The sequence below is a fragment of the Gossypium hirsutum genome, chromosome A12, assembly GCF_007990345.1.
Source record: "Gossypium hirsutum isolate 1008001.06 chromosome A12, Gossypium_hirsutum_v2.1, whole genome shotgun sequence".
Taxonomy (NCBI): domain Eukaryota; kingdom Viridiplantae; phylum Streptophyta; class Magnoliopsida; order Malvales; family Malvaceae; genus Gossypium; species Gossypium hirsutum.
The window spans coordinates 11,890,451-11,903,344 of NC_053435.1; the positions used below are offsets into that span (position 1 = coordinate 11,890,451).

General features: G+C 29.1%; 1 protein-coding gene across 1 annotated transcript; it reads right to left on the reverse strand.

The window, feature by feature from the left end:
* Positions 1-11,155: 11,155 nt before the first annotated feature.
* LOC107939082 (uncharacterized) lies at positions 11,156-11,704 on the reverse strand. The gene has a single exon (XM_016872366.2). It carries the CDS (start codon positions 11,702-11,704, stop codon positions 11,156-11,158), a length of 549 nt encoding a protein of 182 aa, XP_016727855.1.
* Positions 11,705-12,894: the final 1,190 nt, after the last annotated feature.

Genomic DNA, 12,894 nt, shown 5'->3' on the forward strand with positions numbered 1-12,894 from the left:
ATAAATCTTAAGTGGAATAGTAATATAAATTATATAAGATAAAGAGTCCAAGTTGAATTCTAGAAATGATATTGTCGAGAGAAACAGTCACATATAGAGATGTTCATGGGTTAGGTCAAGTCAAGTTTAGGTTAGGCTTAAGGATGATATTACATATTTTATGTTTTCTTAAGCTCGACTCAAACTGAAATATATACTTAAAATTTTTCTCAATCTCGCCTCTATTTGTAAATGATCAACCCAAACTCATTTTAAACCCAATCCACATTTTAAACAAACCTAATTTTATCGAAGCTTATATTCGACTCTAATATTTTTGCCTAAACCATCCTAAATTCAAGCAACCTTTAAGGCTTAGGCAGATAACCTATGAATTGATCTAGTCATGAACCTCGAAAGAATATTAACAAACCATAAAACAAACATGATGATACCCTAATTACAAAAATAAAAATTAAAGGACATATACAAATTAGAGATAATTTATATTAAGATGATGTTGAAAAAATAAGGACATCACATATATAATAAAGGTAATTACATGTTATTATTTACTATCATGATAGGTTAGCCCAAATTAAAAGTGATCTAATTTGGTTAAAATTTTATTAGGCTTTAATTATTAAATAAAGTATGGGTCAAATATGTGTAGATACTCTAGTAATTGAATTCTAATCAAATTTTGATTAATGATGGGCTAATTAGAATTTGATTAGAATTAATATGCCAAGGTTATAAATATTAGGGTTATGGTCCCCAAATTATACACAAGATATCTTTCTAAAATCCCATCATTAGGAAAGAGAGAGCAGATATTCTTTGAATTTCTTGTGTGCTAATTTGGAAAATCAAATCCCTAAGATCCGGTAAAACTTCAAGAAATTCATAGATTCAGGTACGCTTCCGCATCTAGTTTTGTTCTTGATTTATTCTTAATTTATTCTTGATGATTTGACATGATAGATCCTGGGTTATTAAGTTTTATTTTAGATTCATTTTACAAATCTAACAAGTGGCATCTGAGCCTCGTCATGTTAAATCATTGGGAATTGATTAAAATTTCTTCTTTAAACGATTGATTCATAAAATTTTATGGGTTTTATATTTTGGATATGTATTGATCTTTGAAGGCTTATATTAAAGTATTTTTTTTAATTTATAAAAAATTAACAATAAATAGGCATAACTTAATTCATATATATATTGATTATATACATATATAATAAATGCATGTTGTTTTGAAAATTTATATAAATATATATAATTATCTTTTAATTTGATTGAAAGATGAAATTAAGGTAAATATTTTGAAACAAATAAATTCAGATTTTGGCTTTTAATTAAGGATATCTAATATTTTAAATAAATTAGTTGAAACAAAATGTCGCCAAAGTGACTTCTTTTGTGTAGATTAGTTTATTTGAAATATTAAGATGATTATATGTTTTTGTGATTCATGTGTTTATTAATTGACCCAAAGGTAAGTTAATATTTGGCAAAATTTCAACGACATCTATGGTGGTAAATGTGTGACAATTATAAGGTATTTTATGTGAGCAATAAGTTAGTCCAAAGATTAATTCATTGTTTAACATAATTTATTTTCAATGTTTGATTGCTACAACAAGAGTACTACTTACTGTTAATATTACTGTCCAAAGACTTGATATTAATGTTGTGTTTGGTATCTTGAGATGTGATTAGCCATTATCTTGAATTTATTGTTTACTTATGAATATTAATTTAAGCTTATTTTTTGTTCTATATTCAGCTAATTCATCTTCTGCTGCCACAATATCTGCTAATATAAATTTTATACCCATGCTTAATGGGACTAAGTTTAAGGAATGAAAAAGGCACTTTCTTATAGTGCTTGGTTGTATGGACATAGACCTTGCACTAAGGGAAGAACAACTTACACCTCTCACTGCGGAAAGCACCCTTGATGTTAAAAGGATTTTGAGAGGTGGGATCTTTCAAATCACATGAGTCTAATGATCATGAAACACAGCATTCCAGAAGCATTTAGGGGCACAAAATCTAAAGATATTACTCAGGTCAAGGGTTTCCTTGATGAAATTGAAAAATGTTTTGCTAAAAACGATAAGATTGAGATGACATCACTTTTGACTTCCTTGATGTCTATGAAGTATAAAGGTCAAGGAAATGTAAGAGAGTAAATTTTGGAGGTGTTCCATATTGCTTCAAGACTTAAGACACTTAAGATCGAGCTTTCTGAGGAATTGCTTGTTCTTATGGTTTTGGTATCACTTCCTGCACAATTTAATCAATTTAAAGTTAGTTATAATTGTCAAAAGGAGAAATGGACCCTAAATGAGCTTATTTCTCATTGTGTGTAATAGGAAGAAAGGTTGAAATGTGATAAGTCTGAAAGTGCTCATTTGGCCAATACCCCTAAAGACAAGGGCAAGAAAAGAAAATATCATAATAAAACTGCTAAGGGTCTAGCTCAAAAGAAACAACAACAAGCTACAGAGAGTTGTATCTTTTTTAATAAGTTTGGACACGTAAAGAAAGATTGTACCAAATGTCATGCTTGGCGTGCAAAGAAAGGTATAATTCTTAATTTGGTCTGTTCTGAGATTAATTTACCTTCAGTACCTAGAAACACTTGTTGGATAGATTCTGGTGCTACTATTCACATAAGTGTTTCTATGCAGGGTTGCCTAAGTTAACGAAAGTCAAGTGATGGTGAAGGATACATCTTTGTGGGTGATGAAAAATCGGTAGAAGTGGAAGCGATTGAGCATTTTAGGTTGTTATTAGGAACTAGTTTTTATTTGGATTTAAAAAACACTTTTATTGTACCGTCATCTAGACGGAATTTAGTTTCTGTTTCTTCGATGGACAAATTTGGATATTATTGTTCATTCAGAAACAATCAATTTAATTTGTCTTTAAATTCAAATGTTATTGGAGCTAATTATTTAAATACTTATGAAAACCTTTATTTGATAGAAACAGTTGCATCCTATAATGAAACCTTGCATGTGGAATCACGTTGTATTAAACGCAAATTAAATAAAGAAAATTCAGCATCATTATGGCATAGGCGCTTAGGTCATATCTCGAAAGTTAGAGTTGAACGTTTTGTGTCTGATGGTATTTTAGAGTCACTTGACTTCACAGAGTTTGATGTCTGTATTGATTGCATTAAGGGAAAACAGACCAAAACTAAGAGATTGGGTGCCAACAGATCTTCAGATGTCTTAGAATTAATTCATACAGATATTTGTAGGTCATTCCCTACGGCATCCTAGAATGGTCAACAATATTTCATAACATTTATAGACGATTACTCACGTTACGGGTACCTATATCTCATTCATGAGAAATATCAGTCTTTGGACATGTTCAAAGCTTGTAAAGCTGAAGTTGAGAATTAACTCAACAAAAGGATTAAAAATGTTAAATCTGATCGTTGTGGTGAGTACTACAGTAGATATGATGGCTCAGGTGAACAATGTCCAAGACCATTTGCGAAATTCTTAGAGGAATGCGGTATTGTCCCATAGTACACTATGCTAGGATCACCTGGTATGAATGGTGTAGCTGAAAGACGAAACAGAACTTTTAAGGATATGGTAAGGAGCATGATTGCTCATTCTACCTTACCTGAGTCCCTCTGGGGAGAAGCATTAAAGACAGCAACTTACATTCTGAATAGAGTACCCAATAAAGTAGTTGCAAAAACACCTTATGAGATTTGGATAGGTCAAAAGTTTAGTCTAAAACACTTTCACATTTGGGGATGTCCAGCTGAGGCAAGGCCTTATAGGCCACATGAAAAGAAATTAGACTCCAAAACAGTAAGCAGCTACTTTATTGGTTATTCTGAGCGATCTAAGGGCTATAAATTTTATGATTCCATAATAAGGAATATTTTTGAGACGGGAATTGCAACATTTTTTGAGGATAATGAGTTTGGGGGGAGAAATAAGGTTAGAGACATTGCTTTTGAGGAGGAATTGGATTCTAACTCAATTCCTACTATCACTTTTGATGATGTTCAAGTTCTTATACCTATTATCGATCAAGAAGTGAACCCAGAACCTCTACAAGACAATGTTGAAGAACTCCCAATTCAAAATAAGGTAATTGTTCTAGAAGAACAAACTTAACAACCTCAAGAACAAGTGCCATTAAGGAGGTCCACAAGAGAAAGGAGAAATGCTATTCTAGATGATTATATCGTATTTCTCCAAGAACATGAGGATGATAATGGAATGATGGAAGATGATCCAATCAACTTTCATTAAGCCATGAAAAGTTCTAATTCTCAAAAGTGAATTGATGCCATGAAAGATGTGTAACACCCTTAACCCGTATCCGTCGCCGGAACAAGGTTTCGGAGCATTACTCGATTTACATATCATTTAGCAAAAATTTCCGTTAAATACTTACCGATTCAATGCATCCTATAGATAAATATATTATCATTCAATCAATAGCTTGGCACTTGTCTTAGCATCAATCAACATTGTTAGTATACTTACGCACATTTTATATAAACTCAACATTGATATACTTATTTTCTCAACACGTCACACTTGAGTTTAATAATTGTCTTCACCTACATAATTTCCTTGTTTCAATAAATCAAAGATAATCATATATGTGCATGTCATGAAATATATTATTCTCTTACCATTTAAAATAATTTATTTCATTATATTAAAATTTCATGTACCATAATTTCCATATATTTCACGTATATTTATTCTGATAATAATTCATATCAAACTTAACATAAATCAAATTCTATATGCACATACTTTCCACACCATGTGTCCATATGACATGTACAAATCATTATATATATACTTCAAGCATATATGGTAATAATTCATTTTGTATTCATATTGTTTCATATTATACGAATGTACTAATATTTCACATTCAATCTAATATAACATACAATTTAACATATTTTCATGCTCAATTATGATATACAAATTTACTTGACAAAATTGCAAAAATAACCAGATTTAGGGGCATTTTGGTAATTTTTTATTTTTCCCGATTTTCATCCGATCTTGATCTAAATTGATAATTCCATTCAATTTATTAATTTAGATAATAAATCAATTCATTTCCTTCAAATTGGTCATTTTTGATATCCTTACAAAATTGCCCCTAAAATTTTACTTTTATTCAATTTAGTCTCTGAGCCTAAAACATACAAATTAGCTATGCTTGCTGAATATTCATACATATTCTCCTCCTCCTCTCTATTCCTCATCCTTAATTTATATAACATGCTACAAGTAACATTATCAATACTTTTACTATTCACTTATATGTATATTCAAAACTGTCTATTTGTGTCATATTCACTAAATTATTTATATCTTGAGCTACAAACCTAAAAATTAAGATCGGATAATTTTACCTAAAACTAGACTTACATATCTTCTTACCATAAAATTTTCAGAATTTTTGGCTTAGCCAATAAGTACAATTTATTCTTTAAAGTCACTTCATTCTGCTGTCTGACAGTTCTAAACCTTCTTTACTAAAAATTAATTATCTCCTCGTACAGGATTCAAATGATGTTCTTGTTTGTTTCTCTTGAAAATAGACTCATTTATAATTCTAAACATATAAATTTAATTCCATAATTATTTTTCTCCAATTTTTTATGATTTTCCAAAGTCAGAACAGGGGAAACCCGAAATCATTCTAACCTTGTCTCACAAAATTTATCATATTTCATGATTTACAATTCCATTGCTTACACCGTTTCTTCTATAAGAAACTAGACTCAATAATATTTAATTTCATATTTTATTCAACCTCTAATTCAACTTCCACAATTTTTTGTGATTTTTCAAAGTTAGCCTACTGCTGCTGTCCAAAACAATTTTAGTGCAAGATATTATTTAACATGTTTATAACACCCTTATTCCCTTTCTCTACAATATTTCCCATCACTTTCTCCTATTTCCCTTCACTAACTCATCAAGATCATAGAACCTTATATAAGAAGCTTTACTATAACATTATTTCCATGTTTTCTCAATAATAACTTAAAAATATATTGAAATATTGATGTACTTACCTTGTTCTATTGATTCCAATCTTTAATTTGATTTTCTCTCTCCTCCAGCTTCTGTTCCTTGAATCCAATTTGATATTCTAACTCCCTATAGTCTCCTTAACATTTTTCTCCCTTGGTAGCTATGGAAATTCTTTTGATTTCTAGGTGAAAATGGTGAATTTTTAGTAGAAGGACTAAATTGTAAAGAATGAAAAGTTTCTTTTTTTCTCTTCTCTTCTTCCTAGCGTGAATGCATGGAAAATGGATGAGAATTTCCTCATCTTTCTTTCTTTATATATACGAATAAAATAATAATAAAATAATAAAATATCATATAAAAAATTCAAATTAAAATATTAATAACTAATATTTAATTAATTAATTAATCTAAAATATCTCCAACATCATCATTATTTTCTAGATTTCTCTCTCTTTCAATTGACCATTTTGCCTTTTGTGATCTTTTAAAATTCTATTATTGAGTCATCACTTAATTTTAGTAAAATTGCAATTTAGTCCCTCATTATTCTTCACCTATTCATTTTGGTTCTAATTCATCAATTTTTCCTTGGTTTCTAGACCCTTCCACCCTTAAAATATTTACACTATTAGCCCTTCAACTTTTTCATATTTACACTTTAATCCCTCAAATTTTGAGTATTTACTCTTGGGCCACAAAACTTTTCTCACTTCTACAAGTTAGTCATTTCTTGAATCAATATGTCATAATATACTTCCCAGTGACATAACTCAATTTTCCTTTTCTTGTCACTTTATTTCCTTATTTTACTATATTAAAAGTAATATCTTACTGTATAAATTTTCGGGGTGTTACAAGATGAGTATAAATCTATGCAAGACAATAAAGTTTGGGAACTTGTCCCATTACCTGAAAGTGCAAAACCAATTGGCTGTAAATGGATATTTAAAACCAAGAGGGATGCAAATAGTAATGTGGAGAGGTATAAGGCACGTCTTGTAGCTAAATGATATACTTAAAAAGAATGTATTGATTTTATAAAAACTTTCTCTCCAGTTTCATCGAAAGACTCCTTCAGGATAATCATGGCGCTTGTTGCTCATTTTGATCTTGAGTTACATCAGATGGATGTTAAGACTGCATTTCTTAATGGTGATATTGAAGAAACAATTTATATGGTGCAACCAGAAAATTTTGAGTCAGAAGACTCAAAGAATATGGTTTGCAAATTGACAAACTCCATCTATGGGTTCAAACAAGCTTCCCGTCAATTACCACAAGTTTCATCAAATAATTGTTTTCATTCGGTTTTGAGATGAATATTGTTGATGATTGTGTGTATCAAAAATTCAATGAGAGTAAGAACATTTTTCTGGTTTTATATGTTGATGACATTTTGCTTGCTGCTAATGATGTAAGCTTATTGCACGAAACCAGGAGATTTTTTATCTAAACATTTTGGGATGAAAGATCTTGAGGACTCCTATTTTGTTTTAGGAATTCAAATACATCGAGATTGATCTCGAGGTATTCTTAGATTATCACAAAAGAGCTATATCGATAAAGTACTCAAAAGGTATGGCATGTAGAGTTGAAGACCAGGTGACACCCCTATCGCTAAAGAAGAAAAATTTAGTCTTACTCAATGCCCTAAAAGTAACCTTGAAATTCAGGAAATGCAAAAGATTCCCTATGCATCAACTGTTGGGAGTTTAATATATGCTCAAGTTTGTATGCGTCCGGACATTATGTACATTGTTGGGATGTTAGGCAGATATTTAAGCAAACCTGGTATAGACCATTGGATAGCAACCAAAAGGGTTATGAGATATCTTCAGAGAACAAAAGATTACATGCTTACTTATAAGAGATCAGATCTTTTGGAGGTCATAGGGTATCCTGATTTTGATTTCACTGGATGCCAAGATGGTAGGAAATCTACATCAGGCTATATTTACCTGTTAGCTAGAGGAGCTATATCTTGGAAAAGTATCAAACAGACACTTATAGCTTCGACCACTATGGCAGCAGAGTTTGTAGCATGCTATGAGGCATCAAACCATGGAATATGGTTGCGGAACTTTGTCACAAGGCTGTGCATTTTGGAGAATGTAGAAAGACCACTCAAATTATTTTGTGACAATAAGCCAGCAGTGTTGTATTCTAATAACAGCAAGAGTTCATCTAAGTCAAAGCATATTGACATAAAGTTCCTAGTTGTAAAAGAAGTAGTGCAAAATGGTCAAATATCCATAGAGCACATTGGGACAAACTCCATGATAGCAGATCCGCACACAAAATGTTTACCACCCAAGGTTTTTCATGAGCACACTGCTCATATGGGTGTTACATTGTTTGAGGATATCATGATTTAGTGGAAGTTTATATTTTATTTGTTTTATGTTGGCTTTCAGACATTTATGTATTTGGTTATTTTTTGATCAGAAATAAAGTATTCAATTTATTTATTTTGTTTATTATTTTGGTACTGACCTCACTTAAGTTTAAAGAGGACCAGTTGGAAATAGACATGTTTAGATCATATTGCATGTAATTTCCATGCTACACATCCATACTTGATCTATGTCATTTGGTTGAGTTAATATACATGATCATGGATGGATTTAGTTACGATATATGTAACGAAAGTCGCATTGGTTCTATGTTAACATAATTAATGGACAAGATTGTTCTGAATACCTTTTGGATATGATAGTAAAATTTTGAGCTCATAAGGTTATATAATGACATGTAATTATAGAGTAATTAGTATATATATGTGGTCCAAGTGGGAGATTGTTGAAAAATATGGACATCATATATATAATAAGGGTAATTACATATTATTATTTACTATCATGATAGGTTAGCCTAAATTAAAAGTGATCTAATTTGGTTAAAATTTTATTGGGCTTTAATTATTAAATAAAGTATAGGTCAAATATGTGTAGATACTCTAATAATTGAATTCTAATCAAATTTTGATTAATGATGGGCTAATTAGAATTTGATTAGAACTAATATGCCAAGATTATAAATATTAGGGTTATGGTCCCCAAATTATATACACGATATCTTTTCTAATATCCCATTATTAGGAAAGAGAGAGCAGATATTCTCTGAATTTCTTGTGTGCTTATTTGGAAGATCAAATCCCCAAAATCCGATAAAACTTCAAGAAATTCATGGATTTAGTTACGCTTCTGCATCTAGTTTTGTTCTTGATTTGTTATTAATTTATTCTTGATAATTTAACATGATAGATCCTGGTTTATTAAGTTTTATTTCAAATTTATTTTACAAATCTAACAAATGATCCTAAAATATATAGTTTTTAGGCACTAATACAATAGTGTCATATCATCAACACATTAAAACAAATATGCAACCAAAAAAACATAAAAAAACAATTAGAAATTGAAAATGCTGTAAAAAAAACCGTTGAAAATCTTAAGCAAAAAATTGAATTAAAAACCTTCGGCAAAAAATTTAAAAAAAAATGAAAAATTATAATCATCATTGGTGGTGTTATCAAATTTTGGTATTTAATTAAAAGTTGAAATAAAAAATTAAAAATGAAAAGAGAAAATGTCAAAATTGGCTGCTTACACGAGAATAAAAGACAATTAAATTTAGAAAAAAAAACTAAAAATGATTAAAATATTATAAGAGAAAAAAAAAAGCATGTTTGTTTATTTAATAAAAAAATTAATTATTGTTAAATAATTTAATTAAAGCTAAATTAAGTTAAGAAAATATATCATATATGAATAGGTGTACAATAATATTTGTATATTTTTAAAAATTGATAATATGACCAAGGGTGAAGTTAGAAAATATTTTTAGGAGAGTGAAATTAAATTGTAATTTTTTATAGTAGTAAAAGTATAATTTCAAAATTTTAATAGTCTATATCTTTATAATTTTTAAAGGATTAAATTAAATTTTTATCATTTTTAAGGGGGCAACGTATAATTTTACATTTACTAGTTTAAATTTTAAAAAATCACAAAGAGTTTAAATGAAAAATTTTTTATTTTAGAGGGCTAAGACTCCTGCCAGCCCTTAGATTCAACTTTGAATGCTTAAAAGTTATATATTTAGATCATCCTAATATAAGCTATTCCCTACAAATTAATCAAAAAGTTGATGCAACATAAGTATATGAATGTTTGCCCTGTTCTTCAACGCATTTCCATATTCAACATTGAATTTATTGAATAAGTGAACTTATTATTTCGCATTTTCATTTTGTGGAACAAAGATAAACTCCCTCCCATTTCCGATGTAATTGATATAGGCAGATTAAGATTTGCAATTTAACTTAGAGTTTGATCTAATTTTAAACAGATTTGACAAAAAAAAATCAATTTATTCTAACTCATTCGATTAAATTTGTTGAATTTATAAAAAAATAAATGGAATTTTCAGATACAAATTAAAACTTGGAGTAATGATGAATGATTAGTAGAAAATATCTGGATATCCTTGAGCGTCTTCTTCCAAAAGACAAGTCTCATTTTATGGGGTTTTGATATTGAGGGATGTTGCAATTTGGGTGATGATAGGATGGAAACTCAAAATCATCTATTTTTTGAATGACAGATTTGGCAAAATGTACTAAAACTATGTCTTGTTCAAGAACTTCATTGGGCTGTTATAAGATCAAAAGGAAAGTCAATTATTACATTGATTTTGAAGATTTGCATTTTTATTAGCATTAAAGAATTTGTTAGGGAAGTATATAAAGAGTGAATTGCCAACTTTGTTTAAATTGGGGTAGACATGATACGAATAGATGATTGTATAGATGTTGCTGTATTGGCAGCAAATGCGTTTTTTTAGCAGTTTTTGTGCTTGTTTTGGATAATAAATCAAAACTTATGAAGATGAAGTTAGCAAGAAAAGAATGTGAACTTATGAAGATGAAGTTAGCAAGAAAAGAATTCACATTCACGGCCTAAATATTTCTCTAACATGTGGAAACAACATGTAAATTAAATTCTTCTATACAACAAATCGATTGAGGAAAAAGAAAAACAAGTTTGAACACCAAAGTGAAATTGAAAACCATGCTTGTTTTCAAGACTTCAATACAGAAAATGAAACCCTTTTCAATACTTCAATACTCTTGCGAAACTCTTCCTTGCCATCGTCAACCTTCCTTTCTTCTCCCCTGAATTTGCAGACTTAGTCCCCCTTGAGTTCTTCAACCAAACCTCATTCCCTTTTGACCAATTCTTTCCTGATGGTGTCAATTCTATCCCACTAGTGACCCGCGGCTTCCGGTTTTCTTTCCGCAAACTAGCTATGAAATCAGGCTCTGGTTGACCCAAAACAGGGGACCCTTGACTAGAAATCCCCAAACTTGAACTAAATTTAACTAGTTTCTTGTTGGGGGTTTGTTTAAATTCAGTTTCTTCCCTTCCTTGTTGCTTCCCACTTTTCATTCTCAGCCTTGTTTCTCTCAACTGTGCATATGCTTTGTATCTGGGACCTCTTTCCATTATATAACTCTCTGTTGTAAGCCTCAAAGGAATTGGGTTATTGTGGCTTGAATTCAGAGAAAGAATGAGAGAAATTGGGTCAAGTGCATGAAAAGGTGATTGCAAAGCTGAATTTGGCTGATGGGTTTGCCGCAAACAATCCCTGATCTCTACCATTTCTTTTTTTGTTTTTGGAATTTTTATGCTCTCTCTGTTTTCTTGCTCTGTTTTTGCAGAGGAAGAGAGTAGTTGATTCCGAAGGAAAAAAAAACTTAAGATTTCTGATTGTCTCTGGTTTTTAATTTTATAATGGTTGAATTTAAAATGTAAATTTTTTTTTATTAAAGTTCGTTTTTGTACGTAATGTAATTCTTTTTTATAAAAATATTTTTTCGAAAATAATATGTGTCATAATTTTTTATAAAATACGTTGCATTCCCGTTGTAGACTGGACTTCAACTTATATTTTTAACTTTGAATTAGCTTGCCTCAACTTGTTTTTCTATATAAATAATTAAAATAATAATAATAATAATTTTATATTAATATTTTTTTAAATTTAAAATGAAATAAATTGTTATTGTTTTTGAAAAACGAAATGGGTCATTTGGGCGAAACAGGCTCGATGTTGGAATTTTTTTTAAATCAAGCCTCAACTCTTGACTTATGAACACCTCTAACAATAATAAGGTATCTCTAAAATTTGTGTTATTTGGTCTATCCATATTAAAATTTGAGAAGTATTGTTTTAGTTTAATTCAAATTATTTATATATCAAAAATATTTTTATTTAAATTTAATGATAAAGTATATGAAATATTAGAGTATAATAATTTTTAAATAATGATACAAACTCTAATTCAGTTCAAATTAAATTTAAATATACTATGTAAATTTTTGCTCAAAATGCACTATAAAAATTTGAAGACTTAATTTATTACTTTTCTTTTTTGCCAAAATGGGGTCTATTTTTATATAAAATTCTGTTAACATGTATTTTGAACCAAATTGACTCAGAGTTTGTATCATTATTTAAAAATTATTTTGCACTAATATTATATATACTTTATAATGAAATTTGAATAAAAATATTTTTTATATAATTAATTTGAATTAAAATAAGAAAAAAAATTTAAATATAATTTTGATATGAACTGGACTATGGACTCAAAGTTTGGAGAGTCTTTATTACCATTAAATGAGTAAATAATACATTTTATGAATTTTTTGTCTTGTATATTTTTTATAATTTTTAAAATTTTAAAATGAATTTTTTTTTAAAATTAAATAGTTTTTATTTTTCATAATTTTTAAATTTTTTATAAAAAAGATAATTTTTAAATTTTTTATTGAAAATATGAAAAATC

Excerpts from the sequence above, each read along its gene's own strand:
- LOC107939082 (XM_016872366.2), bottom strand. The coding sequence starts at position 11,704 with ATGGTAGAGATCAGGGATTGTTTGCGGCAAACCCATCAGCCAAATTCA.